This window comes from Manis javanica, chromosome 8, assembly GCF_040802235.1.
Source record: "Manis javanica isolate MJ-LG chromosome 8, MJ_LKY, whole genome shotgun sequence".
Lineage (NCBI taxonomy): Eukaryota > Metazoa > Chordata > Mammalia > Pholidota > Manidae > Manis > Manis javanica.
The window spans coordinates 104,107,571-104,130,376 of record NC_133163.1 but is presented as its reverse complement, the minus strand read 5'-3'; the positions used below and the strand labels follow the sequence as shown (position 1 = coordinate 104,130,376).

The following is a 22,806-nucleotide window of genomic DNA, read 5'->3' as shown; positions in this document are numbered from 1 at the left end:
CCCCAGTGGTTGGCTTGGGAATGGTGATAACACTTCATCAGAGCCAATGATGTGCCAGTGGGCTTTGCTGGAAATCTTTGCATCAGGGTGGGTGTTCTTGTCTATAAGATTTCAAGTTTAAAGGATGTTAGATATATATAGAGGAGAGATGACCATCTTACAAACAGGCAAGAAGGTTTGTTACAGCAATACATCAAACAAGGAGAGAGCTGAGAGATAATAACTGAGTTCTATGGCAGTGTTTGAGTTCCTAATTAAGCAGTGATGAAATCGGAGTTATTCCAGGACTGTAAACTTTCATGGAGCAGTAAATTCCTTCCTTGCTTGTATTAGTCTGGCTTTCCATCACTTGAAACTGTAAACAGTTCTAGCCGATATTACATTCAACTCAGGACATTGAATCTCAGGAAGAGTGTGTTTCCTAATACCACAAGGATGCTAGAGGCATAGCCAGGGCCATTTCTTTTGTAATGAGACACTATGCTGTTTCACCTTAATAGTTTTATATGAGAAATGTCAACACTGTATAAATCCATTTTTCATAGTGGGGCCTAGAAATCCCAGAGAGGGAAATAAGAGGCAAACAGAAAGGAACAGAGATCCAAGATCCAAGAAAATAGTTTGGCAGTCTTCCCTGTGAACTATCAACATTACTGAATAACTGTGAGAAACAATTTTAAGTGATGGTTCTATCTTCTAAATGGGTTATTGGCCTTAAACTATTTTTTTTCTGAGGGAGATAATGTAAGTGATAAAATACTGGAAGTATAGGACACCTGCTTTATCTCAGTAAGTGATTACACAGTCAGATGGCCCATCCTTCCCCCAGGGTGAGTGTACAAAACAATCCTAGTGATGACCTGAGTCGTCAGCAGAGGGAGTAGATAAGATAGCCCCTCTGTGAGGGGAGGAGGGATACTCTTTGCAGTTGTCCTGCCAAGGTACTATATGTGTTGTCTCATTTCTCCTCACAATAATCCTATGAACCAAGTGTTAAAATTTTCCACATTTTACAAATGTCAAATCTGAATATTAAAAAGTTAAATACTTTGGCCAGTGTCACACAGTTGGGAGCAGAATTTGAACAAAAGTGGTCTGTGTCTGTAACCCAACGCCATGCTACACTATATTCTAATAGGTAGAAATGGAACAAAAACAAGTATTTTAACTATAATCACAATGTTAGCCTATATGTGGTATTTGCATGCGATGGAATATTATTTAGCCTTTAAAAAGAAGGAAGTCCTGCCAGATGTGACAGCATGGGTGAAGCGGGAGGACAATTACACTAAGTGAAATGAATCAGTTATAGAAGCAAGTTATTTTGTTACCAGTCCAAATCCTATCCTTGAAGGATAGAACCTGAGGTCTCCTGCATAACTACTAAGTCATTTATAAATCTCAAGCAGTAATAAAGGGAGGGTTATTTAGTCAGCAAATCTTCCTCTATAATGGGGTTGAATATGTTGACAAGTTCAATGTCGGCTTGGATAAGTTCTACTTTCCCACATTAGGTTTCTTGCCTTTAAGATTCTCAAGATTTCATCAGATTTCTATAAAGTATTCCATTTTGCTTTTATTCATACAATGCCAGTTTAGTATATGAAAGAAAACATATTAACAGTCCAAAATTCCCAGTTGCTCTACCAGTTGGAAAATAGTATAAATATGGAAGAATGGAACTGTAAAAGTCAGTCCCTAAATTTTGACCTGATTCATCCTTGAAGCAAATTGTGAGATCGCAGATACATATCTTGTCTTGCATTGCTAGATACCATTCCTGGTAGAAGGATGGTTTCTTGCAGAGCTGTAGTTAGCTCATTAATTTTCACAGACTATGAGTAATTTCTTTTCTCATATTACCTTCAGTTTGGATAATTGTCCAAGATCTTTAGCTGCAATGAAAATCATCTGGGGTCCCTGGAGAATAGAAAAGGAGAGAAAAGACTGAGTCTTAAGGTCTTCAGTAATAGTCACAGTGGAAATGAGGTCAACAGAGAATTTCCTTTGTTTCCCTTATTATTTTGGTGACCTTTATGCTATATGTCCTTAATTGGTTTATTTTACATGCTGGGTACAAGATATCTAGTACTGCTGGCAATATAACTGTCCTCATGGGAGACCCACTTGTGAAAATTTTAAGTCTGTGTTACTGTTAATGTATCCAGTTTAATGTAGCATATGTAGCATAATAAATTAATTAAAATAAATCTTAATTTATTTTTAGTAGAGGTAACTGCCTCACTCTACTCCCTCCCTCAAAATAAATTTATGCAAAATTTCAAGATACAGAGCTGGAGAAGGTGGAGCTGCTCCTCCTGAAATGCTGTCCAATGTATCAGAGACCTGCCTTCTAATGCCTCTCTCAGCCACAGGCTTTTTGGAGAACCCCAAGTTCCTGGGAGGAGTTTGGAAAACACCAGAATCAACAAAACAAAGTGCTACTAGGATGAAAAACTAAAGGCATGTCTGTTGGTAATGGGACAGGGAAAGTACTAACTTTGGCTAAGTTCATTAACAGACTAGAATATTTTCACAGTAATGAAAAATCAGTATTTTCTGGAGTAATGCTGTCTATTTTTGCTCATTTTTTATCCCCCCACCCAGCATGTTGTCTAGTACATAGAAGCTCAAATAACATGCATTGAATAAATGAGTGTTGTGGCTTTACACTAAATCTGAAAGCTAGATGTAAGTGAAATAATGGTAAGCTTTCCTAGGGAAGACCTTATATCAAAAATGAAATGTCATATACATATAGCATTTCTGCTAAAACATTATGTATATACTCTTGAAAACCCCCATATTCTATAAAATTGTGCACTAGAAAAAGGCTCATGGGGGAAATAGCAGTGGGCAGCCCAGTCAAAGCTCATGCAAGTTTGTTACCAAGTAACATAAAGAACAGTAAGTGCTACTTTGGGAGATAGTTTGCAGGGAGCTCAGTGAGGCTGATGGCTAATGCAAGGGATATTAACAATGCAAAAAAAAAAAAGCCCCAAACAACAAAACTGCAATTGTAGGCTTAGACAATGCCCATCAAAGTGGAGGGTAGCCTGCCTGTGTGAAAGCCATACAAGGTGCATCTTTCTGGATAGAAGAACTGTGTACAAGAAGGTCCTCCCCACCTTTTTTTCTTTTTAAAATAGGGATTAAAAGGCTCTGCTTGTGTAGTTGCCAGTATGAGTGTTCTTTCCTTTCCTGAAGTTTACAGATCTTCTATTATATTCCAGAACCTCTCACCTAGGAAATTTACATAAACCAACTCAACTTCTAGATTATACTGACATTATTTCTTTATTGACCAATCGCATGCTAGCTGAATTGTGTTTGAGAAGTGCATTATGTATTGTAGCAGAATAAGGAGTCTGTGTGTGTGTGTGTGTGTGTGTGTTTTCATATGTGGTTTGGCTATCCATATATATATATATATATGTATGTATAAAAAGTGTCAATACATATTTACATTTGGTTTATAACTTTACCCATTATTTGCATCAATTTGTCTTCCTCATTTGTGGAAAAAAAATTACTCCATAAATTAGGGTTATTTCTCTCCTCTCTTATCTCAGGATACTGAGATGCCTGACACTGTATATCCACTTGACCATTGTCTAATTTTGCTGCCATTGATCTTTCTGGTTCTTTTTTATTTCATTGTGTTGGACAATCATGTTCTTCAAATCACTAACAGGAGTTTCTCCTCTTAACCTTTAATTGGAAAGGTAATAGATGAAAGTAAATTAAAATGATGAAAGAAAAAATATTCCATAGAGTAGTATTGGATTTTTCTCCTTAAACTATAAAATTTCAGAAAGAAACACAGTGGGGATATTGTATCCTAAATCTATTTCTTTGGGGATTCATAATAAAATTTAAAAAATTGTATGTGTGTACCACACTGCCCTGTAAATTGAACTCTGATGCATTTTTTTCAAGAGATGAATTTTTGAATATTGAGTATGTATGAAGCTTGACAGCTATTGCCGCTATTTAAAATTGATCCGTACAGGAAAATGTCATTTGAATGATCATTTTAAAGACATTATATACCAAACACTTCTTTTCCCAAAGTGGATTTAGTTAGTAGTTCAACTGGATCAAACCATTTTCTTAAACAAGAAACTATTAGGTTATTGAAAGTATAATCAAGCTTTAGTTTAAATACTTACTGTTTGATCAGTTAGAGGAGGGAGAACAATTTGTTTTTCTATTTTGTTAAGAACTAGCTTCCACAGCTCTTTCAAAACTCTCTTCAGTACTGTTTTCTCACAGATTTTTGCTGAGAGACTTAATCTAAAATAAAACATAAGCACTTACAAATCTCATATCAAATTATAAAAATTTTTATTGATCAAATACCTGAATAGCCTTTATAATTTTCAAATGCTATATTTAATTTACTGAAAAATACATAGTATCAAAAATCTGTTGCATTAGAGTATACATTAGATAATTCACTATTTGGTAGAAAATTAATTCAGAGCATTTCTTTCCTTAAATTGTTTCCTTAATTGATATCAAAGCTCCCAAAGTACATGATTTTCACCCACATCACTGACTTGCATTTACTACATGCCCCATGTTCTTAAAGCAGGACAAATACCAAGGAAACACATTTTATCACTACCTGGCATTGAACCAACATATGATAGACAAGGATGCATATAATTTCACTCAGAAGCCAAAATTTTCTAACCCATTTATTCTCCAGTTTTGAGAATAAATGCAATTGACAGATAACATTGTATAAGTTTAAGGCATACAACATAATGATTTAATATGTGTATATACTTTGAATGATCACCACAATAAGTTTACTTAACATCTATCACCTCACAGAGTTTTATTTTTTCTTGTGACAAGAACTTTTAAGATCTATTGTCTTAGCAATGTTCAAACATATAATTTGTTAACTACAGTTACCATGCTATACATTACATCCCCCAGGACTTACTTATAAATACAGATTTGTACCCATTTTTCCCATCTTTAGCAACCACCAATCTATTCTGGGCTTCTCTGAGTATACTTTCTTTTCATTCTAAATCTACCAACTTTAATAGGCTTAAGGTGTTGCTTACAAATTCCTCTCCTGATGAGACAATGATGGTACACATTATCTAGCATTTACAACACTTTAGTTGAGAAATCTTTTCTGCAGATATTTCTTATTTATTACTTTATCCATTTTAGAAATCAAAAAACACGCTAAGAAAGGTTAGGGACCTAGTAGAAGGAAGTAAACCTAGAAAGCTGAGATCCAAAGTGAGGTTCTCTTCTAAATCCAGTATGATGTCCAATGTTCCGTACTGTCCTTGACAAATGCATTTGTATCAGAAGGCACAGGTGCATACATAGGACTGAATTCTTTGTGCCTCCCTTAGTAAGAGTTATACCTGCTTCACAGACGGCCAAAGGTGAATCAGTATCTCAGGGCTGTTAAGGGTAAAACTGCAGTATTTCCATAATCTCTTGCCTAGCCTTATTGCATCTCCACATATCAATAGGTGTCTCCAAAGGGCTGGAGAGAAGTAATCCATGTCCATGTCAATAGGTGATTACAAGGGAGAGTGAGGGTTTATCTGGACTGGAGAGGTTGGGTGGAGGCCCCTCTTCTGCAGCTTGGTCACGAGACACACAGGAGAGCAGAAGTGGACTGCTTGTAAGAAATAAATGGGTTTCTCCCACTTTATTTCTTCCTTTGACTGATTTCAGTTTCAAAGGTATTTTGCCCCAGGATTTTCCCCCTGGAGTTACAGTTGCCTAAGTAACTTTCTACACTTTTGGACTCAGATTATAACCTGGATTCTGGTTTTGATGGAGACAGAATTGACTATTTAAAATATTCAAATACATAAAATTGTTACTCTAATAATTAATATTTAAAGATATGTGACTAATGAGAGGCAAAGGGAAAGACTTCTGAAATACATTTTCACATAGAAGTATTTCTCCTAACAATACTGTATGCAGACACCTAATACCTAAAAATACATGAAAGTGACCTCTAGATGAAAAAGAGAGTTGGGAACCCCTGAAACATATTTGTGAGACTCTGTAGCCCCATTTATTTGGAAGCCATTGTCCAAGGATACCATTTCTAGCTTGCTGGTGGATATTCATTATATGGACATAGAATAGAAAATAGCAGATGTGTCAGGGCACAACAAATTCTCAGAGGAATTCCTAGGAAGATCTGAGAAATAACTAATCTGCCAAATTTGGAGCAGATGTGTAATTTCCATTTTCAAAGGTCTGAGTTTAAGAATTGACCTTGTTTTTACAGTCAGCTCGTGTACTTGGCATGCTGACTAACCTTACTAAGACTGGACTTGAATGAACAGAATACAGATCGTTGACATAAGTGCAACTCTGCATGGGATTTCTGTCAGCTAGAAGTAGAATTTGTAGCTCATTTTATATAGTGCTAAGGTCTTGGTGGAGAAAATGAAACAAAGAAATAAGATGTTATATTTAGAGAGGCTGCCCAGAAAGCCTATACATTTATAATATAACACATTTTGTAAGGGAATTTTTCTCAAAGCCACCTTTAAGACCTTTAGCCCTATACTGTTCATTCTAAATAACAGAGAAAAATGGGGACTCTAGCAACTGCTTCCTTACTTTAGTCAGAGGTAATCAACTTGGTAATGCAAGCCAAAAAATACATATGTCGGAACCTGAGCTATCTAGATTGGCTGACCACAAAGCCAATTAAGCAGACAATTTCATATACCATGTATATTCTCTCCCCCTGGAATGCCCACCCTTCATTTCCATGCATCCAAACCCTTTCCACCTTTAAAGACCCACCCTAAAGGAAATTTCTACTATTTGTCCGATCAGAAGATTTTTACTTAATACCTTATGGTGTTTATTTGTATACATCTCTTAATTTTTCTTCTTAACCTTTTAGTGCCTTGAGCACAGAATATCTCAAGAATCTCCCCTAGTGAGTGGCTTTATGGTTGTTCATTCTAATATTATCCTTGAGAATTTCTCATATATCTTTTTCTAAAAATTTTAAATCTCTCCCAAATTTTTAAAGCTCATATATGTATTTGTCTTTATAAACTGTCCCTTTCTATTAAGAATTAGAATAGATTTTATGATATAATAAACTGTAATTCTAAGAAGAAAATTACAACTGAGTAAAGTAAGAATCTATATATACTAAAAATAAGAGATCCCCCACCTTTATGAATTAGCCCCATTTCATAGATGGTGAAATGGAGTCAAAGTCCCTCATGTAGTATTTGACAGTATCAGGATACTTAGGACTTCCTGTATGTTCCACAACTTTTGGTTACAGTATATACAAAAGTAAATAGTCTTCTACTGATAAATGATATATTGCCAAAGTGCTGGCTGGAGTTTCAAAAAACAGAAGGCACTCCAGCAGGAGTTTGAAGAGAATTAGATTGCTTTGTCTTGCTCTCCATTTCACTGTCACATTTACAACCAAATGGTGGTGCACTTATGAGATTCAGTTCTGTATTGGCCATAGAAAAGAACCATATAAACAAGGTAAAAATTTCAAGGGGTTATGTAGAAAATTAGGTGATAAGAGTTAAAGTCTACATTAAGAAACTAAAATGAAGAAGCCTTTTTCCTTTCCTTCCTCTCCCTTCACACCCATTTGCCTGCCTACCTCCTGCTAAGCAATCTCCTACATATTTCCTTACACTGAACAGACAAGAAGACTTAAGAACATTAATCTTACTTATGCAGTAAGATTATAAGTGAAGGGAAATGGAATTAAAGGCATAAATATACAGAAGAGTTCCTAGCTACTAATTCTTTCTTTCTTATCCTTTCTTTAAAGAAAGGTATTGTGTCCTTATTTATCTTGGGCCCCTGGGTATTAATTAATTTTCTATAAGGATATTAAATGAGATAACAAATGAAGTCAACTACCAGGTATAATAGTGGTCCATTGGTAGTTATTCAAAACTATTTGTTTTCTTTTCTACCTTCAGTTCTGGTTTTAAGTATCAGTGTAAGAAATATCTCTAGATGCTTTACATCAATGGTTCCAACTGTCAACACATTTTAAAGTATAGGTGCACTGACCCTACTTCAAACTTATGAAATTAGAAATTCTAATAGTAGGAACTGAGCAGAAGCATTAAAAAATTAACCTTTTTGGCTAAGAACACTGCCTTAGTTGGTCATTCTCACCATTACTAGACTTTGATCTCCATGGGAGTCTTCACTATCTAGTCTCTAGATAAGGTTTTCCCAAACCTTATTAAAAAACAAGGTTTCTTATTTTTGAGTGCCCTTATTCAAAAATAATGAATGAAGATCGAGTCAGGCAGCAATCTACTTGCCTAGGAGCTGAAATAATTCTGGTGATACTTGTGCTATTCTCACCTTCAGCAGGTTTCTGACATGAAATCAGATATTCCAGATTCAATTCAGTCTTTTTCAGCGTCCATCAGGATGCAAAACAAAGTTATCCGAGGAGCATGAAATTCTAAAGCTCTCCCCATTTAGAACGGCAACCTTCTTAGTTACTAATATTTATTTCCTCTCCATTTTTCCCTTTCCTATACAAACTCACTCCTTTTTATCCCCTATCTATTGATGAACTAAAAATGTTTTGTTTTGTTTTAAATGAATTAATAAACTGCTATAAAAACCTTTTTAAAGCTGTCTTACATAGAGGAAAACATTCTCTCCTCTCCCTGAAACCCACATAAGTCAAATTTAAGGCAATGAATAAGAAGAAAACTGGGTAGAAAACTTACATTTTGTCCAAGAAATCCATGAGAGGTCTTAATACAATCTCTGCATCCATTCCTGCACTGTTCTTATTCGATGAAGTATTTCCATTTGTTCTCATTTGATTTAATTCAAAACTCATCTGTTTTATACACTCTTCAATGATTAGCTGGAAACTAAAGATAAGGTATATAAAGTTCAGAATAAGAGCAAGCATTTATGCCTTCCTCTGCCTGTATCTGTTTAATTCAACCCTGAGGGGCTTGATTAGTTTCAAATGGTGTGAATTCTCTTGTTCATTAGTTTTCAAATTTATTATTCAGCTGCAAAAAGTTTTGTTTCAAGGAAAATTTACTTGGAACCTACGTATGTAAAGAAGGTAAAAGCAATACTCTTCGGGTTCAATTAACTTGAGTAGGGGATCATTCAGCCCCCATCTCTCATAATAATAGCTGAAATGTTCCTGTGAGCATTGTTTGGCAAAATGACCGTTTTTGAAATACTCTTGGCATCTGGGGCTCCATGCCCTCTTGGCTTTCCTCTATCCTGGCACCACACCATTTCTAAATAAAAAACTACTTCCTTGGCATTCATATCTATATCTAGTCTTAGGGCTTTCATACCATAAGTATATTGTTTCCCAAATATACATCTGCACACCTGATTTCTAATCTGAACTCCAGACCATAATATTAAAGAGTCTATGTAACCTTTCTATTTAGAAGTCCGAGTTTCTCTCATATCCAATATCCAGCTCATCAGCAAATCTTTATCCAAGTCTTAGAATCTATTATTACTTCCACAAAGATACTGTAGACAAACCATCAATTTCTTTCATCTGAATTTGTGCAATAATTTCCCAAGTGGTTTCCCTGTTAAGCCTCTAGATATTTTGTTAGAACAGAAGCCAGAGCCTAGCCCTTCCCTTTCCTAAACATCTTCAATGGTTTCCAGATCCACATAGAATATACTTGATGGACTTAAGAAAAACCCAACATAATCTGGTCCTGAAAACTTCCCTGATATCATTTCTTGCCATTTTTCCATCTGCTTCATTGCAACCCAGCCACAATAGCCTTCCTGGTGTTCTCAGAATTCTCCAAGAACACTGTCAAGTCATGGCCACTATTATGCTCCCTCCCCATGGAATTTCTCCCGGATCTTTTGGTCCCTCATTTATTTCAGGCATAGGTCAAATGTCACATCGTTAAAGAAATCCTCTTGAACACTCAACCTGGTAAGACATTTCTGTCATTCCCCATCCCCTTAATTTCACTCTGACACACCACAGAGTTTTCATGTATTTGTTTATTGCCTGTTGTGACAGAATGTAAACTCCATGAGCGCACAGATTTTTTTCAGTGCTACGTACCTACACCATGGAACACGTCATGCCTTACACAGAGAAGTTGTTCAATAAATAATGGTTGAATGTATCGATGGACCCTCCTCCCTACACACCCTCCTATCGCCTCACCATTCTAAAGATTTAAATAAGTCTGTGAAGAGTAATCCTTAGCATTATTTTTTTTCATTATTATATCCTTTACACCAGTCTTGGTGATTCTTACTGAAGCAGCAGCAAATAGTAAGAAATTAAAATAATTTAAACATTAAATAGCAGCAGAGATCCAGCATCACCATTATTCCTCTATATTGCCCATTATTTTCACATTTCCAACAACAGGAGTAATTATAACACATTCAGGTAGGCAAGAAAAAACCATTTAGGAGAATGGGGATAAATGGAAGCTGGGGAAATGGTTTAATCACTGGATGGTGATTATCAGAAGGAAAGAGTTCATTTTAGTATTCCAATCAAGTCATTCCCATTCCCTTTCTTCCTGCACACACAAAGAGTAGAGTTCATACTGTGTGAGAAGTATCTAAATGAATGGCTTCCTCAAATTTTATATTGAAGTTTAGGATTTGTACCACATAATGCTTCCATTCTTAAGTAAAAAGACTGTAAATATTTACTTATCAGTGCATGCATGCACTCAACAAATATTTAAATATTATATGCCAGTCTCAGCTACTAGGTGCCAAAGGTAAATCAATGAACAAAACAGATGAAATATCTTGTTCTTGTGGCAGAGATCAAAGCTTTATATTATGGAAATATTTAGTTAGCCTGTGTTAAGTATTTCATTTTTCTAGTGTTTGGTTTTGCTTCTGAATATGGGAAATATTTGATAGCTTTTAAATTAACATAACTTGGGTGTTTTCTTACTACAGGCCCTTTTACAGCAGATTTATAAATATATTGGTCCATAATTTTGAGCACATAGTCACAGCCTGCTTCTACTTCTATCATCCTGTTTGGCCTGTTTCCATCTCTGGCTCTTACTTTCTTTACTGTTGACCCCGCCATTCTTGTCCCCTGGACATGGCATTTGAATTTGATTCCTTGTTCCTAGGATCTCAGCTTGTACCTATGGGTGTGGCTCATTTCCTGACTTTCTGCATATTTATCTAATTCAGTGGAATATCCTCCTTCAGGCTCCAAGGAATCCAAAAGTGTGGTCTTTTGGGTTTAACTGGCTGAATCTACCATTGGTCTTTTGTCAGGCTGTGGAGGAAGGTGCTGTATTTAGTGAGGGTAGAGATGATAAACAATATTCAAAATGTTGATCAACTATATTTTGGTAAATACAGTTGATTTATCACTAGGTCATCAGTGATCCTGCTGACTATAGTAATAATCACCTTTGAAACAGTTACTTTTCTTTATGCTGATTCCTGTAACAGTGTTTTGGGGTGGAGGATAGACTGTGCAGGTGTGATACTCACATTCCACAATTGTGAGAACAGGGTTCTACAATAGATGCATATGGTAAACTCCCATCTGAAGTTGCTGTATGTGAGGGATCAGGCATAGGGAAGAAGTGTTGTCACTGTGTAAGATAGTAACTTCTACCTTAGCATTAATCCAGGCCTGGTAAACCACTCCTACATTTCACCAAAAAGTCTTTTGTCTCTATCAATTTTTTGAAAATTTACCTGATTTTTTCCTATTGATTTTTAAGTTGAAAGAGTCTTTATTAATCAACTTGACTAAAAGCAGTACTACTCAATAATGACAGACTTTGTGAGCACCCTAGAGGATAAATACTCACAGAAAAATTCCTATGAAGTGTTCCTGAATTTCGTTAACTTAATCCAGTCAGCCACTGGTACCAAAAGTATCATTAAAAGACATGTAGAGGAGATTGGTCTAAAATGGTCTAAAGAAGCTGAACTCACCTTTTCCCCACCCACACTGAATCTATACCTACACATTAGAGAAATTCCTCCCGAAGAACTGAGGGTTGAATGAATACCTTCTGCACAAAAAAGGATACAGGGACCACATGGAGACACAGCAATGATGGGAACCCCACCCTTGGCATTAGGATCAACAGTAGGGAGGGATAGCACAGAGGGACCCACACACAGATTTACTCCTAGGGCACAGAAAAAAACATGCGATTTAAAGGATAACTAGAGTATGAGTTAAGGAAGCCAATTTATTAAGACCAGAGAGTCCATAAAACAATGGGGGAGTTGCTGGAACTCATGCTGGAATTAGAGGTACTAGCAAGTGCCATTGCTTATGTCGCCTGTTCACCTTGATAGCACAGACAGGAACACGTCCAGAAGCACTAGCCAGCCTGTTGCCTCAGCAACTCCCAGGCCCCTAGCTCATTACAGTTGCAGACATACCTCCAAGGTAGCCTTCCCCCCAACCTCCTGCCCACATCTATCCAAGCCCAACTGGGGCACCCCCAGCCATCCCAAGACCCCAGGCACAAGCAGGGGATATTCCTATATAAAGCAACAGCTTCAAGATTGGGAGAGGTAGCTGTTTTGCCTGATTAATAGAAACAAAAGTAACATAAAATGAGGAGTCAGAGGAATATGCTCCAAATGAAATAAAATAAAATTTCAGAAAAGAACTAAATGAAAAGGAGTAAAGTAATCTACCTGACAAAGAGTTCAAAGTAATGGTTATACTGCTAACTGAATCTGGGGTAAGAATGGATGAATGTAGTGAAAAATTCAACAGAGAGAGAAAAATCTAAAAAAGAGCCAGTTTGATTGAAGAATACAATAACTCAGATTTAAAAAACATGTAGATAGGTTAAGAGACCTCTAGGACACGTCAAGCACGACAAGCACACTAATATTTGCATTATAGGGGTCTTAGGAGGAGAAAGGGGCTGAAAACTTCCCTAACCTAGGGCCAGAGGGAGTGGCATGATATATTCAAAGTGCTGAAAAGAAAAGAGATAAAGAGTTTCTCAGAATACAAAAGTTAAAGGAATTCTCCACCAGTAAACTAGCCCTAGAAAAAATGTTTAAGAGGAAAAGAACAAAAGGCTATAACTAGAAGTATGAAAATAATGAAAGAAAAAATTTTTACTAGTAAGAGCAAGCATATAGTAAAGGTAGTATGAAGGTTAAAAGACCAACAGAGTAAGATCAATTATATCTAAAAAATTAGTTAAGGGATCAATTATATCTAAAAAATTAGTTAAGGGTATCATAAAACAAAAAGGTGTGTCATATACATGTGTTGGAGGGGAAGTAAAATTTCCCTTTATAAACTTCCCTTTATAAACTTCCCTAACTTCCCCTGCTCTATACTTAGGATGCCATATAGGAACCTCATGGCAAATAAAAACACAGAACATTAAAAAAAGTCATCAATTACAATGGAAATGTACAAGAATAAATGAACAGATAAATCAAACAGAAAACAGTAACTTTCATAATTATTCTAAATATAAGTGATCTAAAGTCTCCAATCAAGAGATATAGAGTGACTGAATGGATTAAAAAAACAAAACCCTTCTATATTCTGCCTACAAGAGATGAATTTCAGACTTAAAGACAAACACAAACTGAAAGTGAGGGATGGGAAAACTTAATCCAGGCAAACATAAGTGAAAAAAATCTGGGGTGGCAATACTTACATCAGGCAAAATAGACTTTAAATCAAAGACTGTAATAAGACATAAAGAAGGGCTTTACATAATGATAAAGGGATCTATCCAACAGGAGGATATAATACTTATAAACATCTATGCATCCAACATAAGAGCACCTAAATATATGAAGCAAATATTAACAGACATAAAGAAAGAAACTGACAGTAATACAATGAAAGTAAGGTACTTTAATCCCACTTACATCAATGGATACATCATCCAGACAGAAAATGAATATGAAAACAGTGGCTTTTTATGCCACATCAGACCAAATGGACTTAGAATTACATGCAAAAACAAGAGAACACACATTCTTCCCAAGAGCACATGCAGTGTTTTCCAAGACAAATCACATGTTAGGACACAAAATAAGTGTCCACAAATTTAAGAAAACTGAAATAATGTCAAGCATGTTTTCCAACCACAGTGATATGAAACTAGAAATCAATTACAGGAAAAAAAAAAAAAAAATACTTGAAAGCTAAAGGACATGTTACCAAACAACTAATAGGCCCAAAAGGAAATTAAAAAAACACAGGGAGACAAATGAAAACAAAAACACAATCTTTGGAATGCAGCAAAAGCAGTTCTAAGAGGTACATTTACAGTAATACAGGCATACCTCAAGAAATGTAAAAAAAATCACAAATAATCTAACTGTACACCTAAAGGAACAAGACAAGAACAAACAAAACCCAAAGTTAGTAGATAGAAGGAAATAAATGAAATAGGGCCTAAAAAAAATAGAAAAGATCAAGGAAACTGAGAGTTGGTTCTTTGGAAGATAAAACTTATGAGTATTTAGAGCCCTCAAGAAAAAAGGATTCAACATGAGAAGTTACAACCAACACTACAGAAATAAAAAGGATTATAAGAGATTACTATGGACAATTATATACCAACAACTTGGAAAACCTTGAAGAAACAGATGTATTTCTAGAAACATACAATCTTCCAAGACTAAACAAGGAAGGAAGGAACAGAAAATCTACACAGACTGATTACTACTAATGAAAGTGGATCAATAATTTAAGAAATCCCAATGAACAACTTTCTAGAACCAGATGTCATCACAGGTGAATTCCACCAAACACTTAAAGAAGAGTCAATACTTGTTTTTTCAAACTATTCCAAGAAGAGAAAAATAGAAGAGGAAGGAATTTTTCCAAATTTTAGCAAACTGATTTTAAAAATACATAAAAGGATCATTCACAGCAAAATGGGAATAGAGGGCAAGTACCTCAACATAATAAAGGCCATATATGATAAACCCACAGCCAGCATTATACTGAACAGCGAGAAGCTGAAAGCATTTCCACTGAGATCGGGAACCAGACAGGGATGCCCACTCTCCCCACTGTTATTTAACATAGTACTGGAGGTCCTAGCCACGGCAATCAGACAAAACAAAGAAATACAAGGAATCCAGATTGGTAAAGAAGAAGTTAAACTGTCACTATTTGCAGATGATATGATACTGTACATAAAAAACCCTAAAGACTCCACTCCAAAACTACTAGAACTGATATCGGAATACAGCAAAGTTGCAGGATACAAAATCAACACACAGAAATCTGTAGCTTTCCTATACACTAACAACGAATCAATAGAAAGAGAAATCAGGAAAACAATTCCATTCACCATTGCATCAAAAAGAATAAAATACCTAGGAATAAACCTAACCAAGGAAGTGAAAGACTTATACTCTGAAAACTACAAGTCACTCTTAAGAGAAATTAAAGGGGACACTAATAAATGGAAACTCATCCCATGCTCATGGCTAGGAAGAATTAATATCGTCAAAATGGCCATCCTGCCAAAAGCAATATACAAATTTGATGCAATCCCTCTCAAATTACCAGCAACATTCTTCAATGAATTGGAACAAATAATTCAAAAATTCATATGGAAACACCAAAGACCCCGAATAGCCAAAACAATCCTGAAAAAGAAGAATAAAGTAGGGGGGATCTCACTCCCCAACTTCAAGCTCTACTACAAAGCCATAGTAATCAAGACAATTTGGTACTGGCACAAGAACAGAGCCACAGACCAGTGGAACAGATTAGAGACCCCAGAAATTAACCCAAACATATATGGTCAATTAATATTTGATAAAGGAGCCATGGACATACAATGGCAAAATGACAGTCTCTTCAACAGATGGTGCTGGCAAAACTGGACAGCTACATGTAGGAGAATGAAACTGGACCATTGTCTAACCCCATATACAAAGGTAAACTCAAAATGGATCAAAGACCTGAATGTAAGTCACGAAACCATTAAACTCTTGGAAAAAAACATAGGCAAAAACCTCTTAGACATAAACATGAGTGATCTCTTCTTGAACATATCTCCCCGGGCAAGGAAAACAACAGCAAAAATGAGCAAGTGGGACTACATTAAGCTGAAAAGCTTCTGTACAGCGAAAGACACCATCAATAGAACAAAAAGGAACCCTACAGTATGGGAGAATATATTTGAAAATGACAGATCTGATAAAGGCTTGACGTCCAGAATATATAAAGAGCTCACACGCCTCAACAAACAAAAAACAAATAACCCAATTAAAAAATGGGCAGAGGAACTGAACAGACAGTTCTCCAAAAAAGAAATACAGATGGCCAAGAGACACATGAAAAGATGCTCCACATCGCTAATTATCAGAGAAATGCAAATTAAAACTACAATGAGGTATCACCTCACACCAGTAAGGATAGCTGCCATCCAAAAGACAAACAACAACAAATGTTGGCGAGGCTGTGGAGAAAGGGGAACCCTCCTACACTGCTGGTGGGAATGTAAATTAGTTCAACCATTGTGGAAAGCAGTATGGAGGTGCATCAAAATGCTCAAAACAGACCTACCATTTGACCCAGGAATTCCACTCCTAGGAATTTACCCTAAGAACGCAGCAATCAAGTTTGAGAAAGACAGATGCACTCCTATGTTTATCGCAGCACTATTTACAATAGCCAAGAATTGGAAGCAACCTAAATGTCCATCTGTAGATGAATGGATAAAGAAGATGTGGTACATATACACAATGGAATACTACTCAGCCATAAGAAGTGGAAAAATCCAACCATTTGCAGCAACATGGATGGAGCTGGAGAGTATTATGCTCAGTGAAATAAGCCAAGCGGAGAAAGAGAAATACCAAATGATTTCACTCATCTGAGGAGTATAGGAACAAAGGAAAAACTGAAGGAACAAAACAGCAGCAGAATTACAGAACCCAAAAATGGACTAACAGGTACCAAAGGGAAAGGAACTGGGGAGGATGGGTGGGCAGGGAGGGATAAGGGGGGGGAAGAAGAAGGGGGGTATTAAGATTAGCATGCATGGGGGGGAGGGAGAAAGGGGAGGGTGGGCTGCACAACACAGAGAGGACAAGTAGTGACTCTACCACATTTTGCTAAGCTGATGGACAGTAACCGTAATGTGGTTGTTAGGGGGGACCTGATATAGGGGAGAGCATAGTAAACATAGTATTCTTCAGGTAAGTGTAGATTAAAAATTAAAAAAAAAAAAAAAAGAAAGAAAGAAAGAAAAGGGGGATTACTCCTTAACAGGATAAAACTATTGGTAAATCAAAGATCAACGCATGCTTTAAATATCCTTAATGTTGATCACTTAAAGGGTGTCAGATGATCAGCTATGGAGGTACTCTTTTCTGATAATATTCCTTTCTCTTAATTAAAAAAAAAAAAAAAAGCAGTTACTGTGTGCTGACCTCCAATGAGTTCTGCACAGTGGTATAGAGGGCATGTCAAAGTGTGGGCAAAGGGTCTGTTTGTTTCTACGCAGAAGATCAAGGCCTAGCTTGGATACCCAGAAAATGAACTAAGATACGATATGAGGAGGAGCTTCCGGCATCAGCACTCTCTGGAGGACTCGTGCCGGGGGATGATCATCAAAAAGCCTCCACAGGGATCCGGACGATGCTGCGGTTGTGGCTGCATCCAGCCCACCATCTCCTGGACTTGCCATGAGAAGGAGGAGGGAGATGTCTAGGCTGGCATGTGCATACAGTGAGACAACGAATTTGACCGGATCTGTCTGTTGGAACTCAACCAGGAGTTGGGAGGGGTGCAAGTTGTAGCACCCCAAAATCTCATGACTATAGACTATCTATGGTTAAAAGAACATATGGGATGTGAACAGATCCCAGAAATGGGCTGCTTTAATTTGTCTGATGGTTCAAGTACAGTTGGAAAATATCCATCATATCATAGATAAATTTTCACAAATGCCTAGGGTGCCTAAATGGTTTTCTTGGCTTCACTGGAGATGGCTGGTAATTATAGATTTGCTTTGCTTATGTCACCGTATTCCTATTATGTCAATATGTGTGTGCAAATTAGTTAGTAGTTTAAAACCTATACATACTTAAGGTACTATACAAGAAGATATGTCAAAGAAATAATCAATCCTCCCAAGTTTCCTTCATATGCTACATCTATAGCTTTTCTTCTTCCTTCCTAATTACAAACTTTAAATAGAATTCGTGCCTCATATCGAATTTACCGAGTATCATAATTCCTCCAGGTGGTAAAGATACCTCGAGACAAGTGCTGGGCATAGAAGCCACAGGGCATAAATCTGCAAAGAAGTAAAAAGCTAACCTTTGCAAACAATATGGCTTCTCTCTCACTTACCAACCTTACATTTCCCTGTATGGCCCCGGAAGATGACTGGTTAGCCAGAGACGGGTAAGATTCCTCAAGGGAGGAACAACCTAAGACAGGCACAGTCGCAGGGGGGCCATCAGGTGAGAATTTGGGGATCAACAGAGGTGAGGCTCAGAACCTCACCCCCCCTGTTTTGAGAGAAATCTTCTGCATCCGTGGATGTTTTGCTGCCCTTGTCTAGCCTGGATTAATACTTAGTCCATAGGCACACACCTGATCATCTGATCATCTACATTTGCCTTCTTACAGCACTAAACTATGTTTTCTACCTTTATCTTGCATCTACCTACCACTTCAGCATTTTATTAAAAATAAAAATAATAATAATAATAGGAGAAATGTGGGATCAACATATAAATCAAGTACAAAAATCAAATGAATATTCATATTTGACCTGATGGTTTATAGGTCATATTGCATGATCAAAACCGAAAGTTTCTGTGATGACTGCCCTTGTACTGTTCACCATGTAAGAATTTATTCACTCTGTAAGAATTCGTTCACCATGTAAGAACTTGTTCGTTATGCTTCAGAAGATTGGAGACTGACGAGAATTAGGCTTGAGATGGATTAATGATTGTACATTGAGCATTGACCCCCCTATACTGAATTTTATTGTTGTTAACAACCATTTGATCAATAAATATGAGAGATGCCCTCTCAAAAAAAAAAAAAAAAAAGGATCATTCACAGGACCAAATGGGATTTATTCCAGGGATGTAAGGATGGTTCATTACCCACAAAGAAAAAGTATAATATACCAGATTAATAAAAGAAAGGATGAAACTATGTGATCATCTGAATAGATGCAGAAAATGTATATGACAAAATTCAACATCCATGCATGTTAAAAACTCTCAATAAAGTGGGTCTTCAGGGAACACACTACAGTATAATAAAGGCCATATTTGACTAACCCACAACTAACATCATAATGGTAAAAAGCTGAAAGCTTTTCCTCTAAGATCAGGAACAAGACAAGGATGCCCACTCTCTCCACTTTTATTCAGTATAATACTGGTAGTCCCAGTCACAACAATCAGACAAGAAAAAGAAAAGGGGCTGAACCGGTAAGGGGAAGTAAAACTGTCACTGCACATGACATGAAAATATAAAGAAAACCCTAAAGACTGCACTAGAAAGTTAGAACTGATAAATGTCTTCAGTAAAGTCTCAGGATGCAAAATCAATATACAGAAATCTGTTGTTTTTCTATATACTAAGATATATCAGAAAGAGAAATTAAGAAGATATGAACATTTATAAGTGCATGAAAAAGAATGAAACATTAAGCAATAAATTTAACCACAGATGTGAAAGACCTACACTCTAAAAACTAAAACACTGATGAAAGAAATTGAATGTAACACAAATAAATGGAAAGATATACTATGGTCATGTATTGGAAGAATTAATACTGTTAAAATGTCCACACTATCCAGTTTCACTGTAATCCCTATCCAAATACCAATTGCATTTTTCTCAGAACTAGAACAAATAATCCTAAAATTTGTATGGAACCACCAAAGAGCTGAACAGCCAAAACAATCTTGAGAAAGAAAAAGCTGGAGGTACCACATCCCAGATATCTACATAGCTATAGTAATCAAAACAGTATGTTATTGACACAAAAATAGACACATAGACCAATAGAACAGAATAGAGAACCCAGAAATAAACCCATGCTTATATGGTCAATTAATATATGTCAAAGGAAGCAAGAATATACAATGGAGAAAAGAGTGTCTTTTCAATAAATGGTGTTATGACAACTGGACAGCTATACACAAAAGAATGAAACCAGACCAGTTTCTTACACCATACACAAAAAATAAACTTGTAATGAATTAAATGTAAGACCTGAAACCATAAAACTAGAAGAAAATGTAGGCAACAAACTCTTAGACATTGCCTTATCAGTTGTTTTTTGGATATATTTCCCCAGGCAAGGGAAACAAAAGCAAAAATAAGTGGAAGTACATTAAAAAGTCTTCTGTACAGTGAAGGAAACCATCAACAAAATGAAGAAGGCAACCTGCTGAATGGGAGAATATTTTCAAATGATATATCCAATAACGGATTAGTACTGAAAATACATAAAGAACTCATACAGTTCAACACCAAAACCACAAATAATTTGCTTAATAAGTAGGCAGAGAAATTTTTCTAACAACATACAGACAGCCAACAGACACATGAAAATATGCTCAATATCACTAATCATTAGGGAAATGTAAATCAAAACCACATGAGATATCACCTCATATCTGTCAGAATGGCTATTATCAAAAAGACATGAAATAACAAGTGTTGGAGGGGATGTGGAGAAAATGCAACCCTTGTGAATTGGTAAATAACAGAAGTAGAATCACTGGGTTATAACTGTGTATTTACCTAAAGGAAATAAAAACACTATGATACATGCACTCTTTGTTAATTGTCTTATTATTTACAATAGCCACTATATGGAAACAACTTGTTTCCAACAATAGATGAATGGATAAAGATTCTGTAGAACATATATATAATGGAATATTACTCAGCCATACAAAGAATGAAATCTTGCCATTTGTGACAACATAGAGGGACCTAAAGAGTATTATGCTAAATGAAATAAGAGAGACAAATATCATATGATTTCACCTATATACGGAATATATATAATTCTTAAATCATTATGTTGTACACCTGAAACTATTATCACATGTCAACAATTTTTAATAAATAAGAGAAGTAGAAAACCAGAACACCAAACTGCAAAATATCTGTTGTAAGCAGAATCCCAAATGGCACAAGTTTTGAAAATTTTAGGAACATCTTCAAGAATCCCTGAAATGTTATCATGCAGTCTCACTTCCCAGGTGGGTATCCTGTGGGCATGTCAGGAACCCAGGAACCAGGCCTTCAGATGTGAGGTTTGACTTTGCCCTGGCTTCACTGCAAAATTATCCTACCAGCTACATATCCAGAATTATTTAATTGTGGGTTTTAATAACACCAGATGAAATGGATTTGAGGCAATTAATTATGCACTTAATTTTAAGGCTCTAATTTAGACTCTAAGAAAGGTGGATTCAGACTAAATTATCCAATTTGGCTTCACAGCATAATCACACGGATCATAATGGACTACCCACCCACATTATGCGCGTGATACAGACCTGGTTGTTAGCGCAGGAGATAAATCCATAGTAACAAGCATATGATAATATTCATTTATAAATAAGGCATGGCATGTAGGTGGTTTATTAAATAATCCAAGCCCTAAATGAACAAATTATTAAATTCTTTTCTATATTTAAAAAATAATGAATAAATAGATATCGGGTAACCAGGCATTTCAATATCTAGGTTAAAATAGCTGGCTTCTCTAACTGTAGATTAATGATACCAAAATAAAATTAAAAAAAATAATAATAATAAAATAAAATATTTACATAAAAAAAATAGCTGGCTTCACATAAACTTCAAGTGTCCTCCTAGGGGAACCACTCCTTATTTCATAACTGAAGTTTGTTCAGATTTCTTTCAGATCATAATTTACATTTTAGCCTTTATAATCTGAATATTCCCCCATCAAACAAAATAAACAAAAAGTACTTGTTCATAAGGATGATTCAGATACGTTACAGAAAGGAACTTGAATATACTTTTTCTATTTATATTCTAGTTTCTATTCTGCTTAGTAATCTTATTTCCCATAAAGTTGCCAACACACCGAGCTTTTCCCAACCCCTCTTCTCTGTCTATGACTGCTAAAAAATCCCTATTTTTGCCTTCCTAGTTAAAGGCAACAGTCTCTTTGTTAACCACATATTAATTCACAACTAGTGTAAGGAGAGGTAAGCCTGCAACGGCTGACCAAAGGCCCATTGCCAAGTGTCATCCAAACACAGAGCAGCGAGCTACAAAAACTGCTGAGAAAAGAAGAATCATAGAGGTCAGCTGACAATACAAAACAGAAGGAAGTACAATCGCTTTAAGCTCAGTACAGCAAGGCTGCATCTCACACCAGAGATGTGAAGGTAGGCTGTATAAAGACAATGAACACACTCCTGAAGTGAAGAGAAGGCCAAGTATGTGGTTTTTCTTTACTTTGCCTCATTCCTATATTTAAGGAAAAATATGATGCTGTCAGTGCCTGTTTCTATTTAGTCTTTCTGATTTAAAAGTAACATGATCAACTCATAAACATTTACTAAGCATTTATCTTTCTGAAACACAATGAGTGATGAAAGGTATTCAAAGAGAGAGCTAGCCTTTACGCTATGAGTAATTTTAATAGTCTGATTTGACTATTAACTAAACACACATTTACTATTAAACTGAACACACAGTTTAAAATAGTAAGTTAACATTTATTGAACTACTATTTAAAACAAATTCTATATGAAATTTATGAGCCTCTT

At 36.0% G+C, this 22,806-nt stretch overlaps 1 protein-coding gene across 1 annotated transcript in view; it reads right to left on the bottom strand.

Moving 5' to 3' along the window:
* The window catches only part of UNC13C (unc-13 homolog C), a 539,874-nt gene that overhangs the window by 69,288 nt on the left and 447,780 nt on the right, over positions 1-22,806 (bottom strand). The window contains exons 25-27 of the mRNA XM_073211882.1: positions 8,757-8,906; positions 4,173-4,296; positions 1,864-1,920 (exon numbers count right to left, since the gene is read on the bottom strand). Of these exons, the coding sequence (XP_073067983.1) occupies positions 1,864-1,920; positions 4,173-4,296; positions 8,757-8,906 (331 nt within the window). The remainder of the gene's footprint in view (positions 1-1,863; positions 1,921-4,172; positions 4,297-8,756; positions 8,907-22,806) is intronic.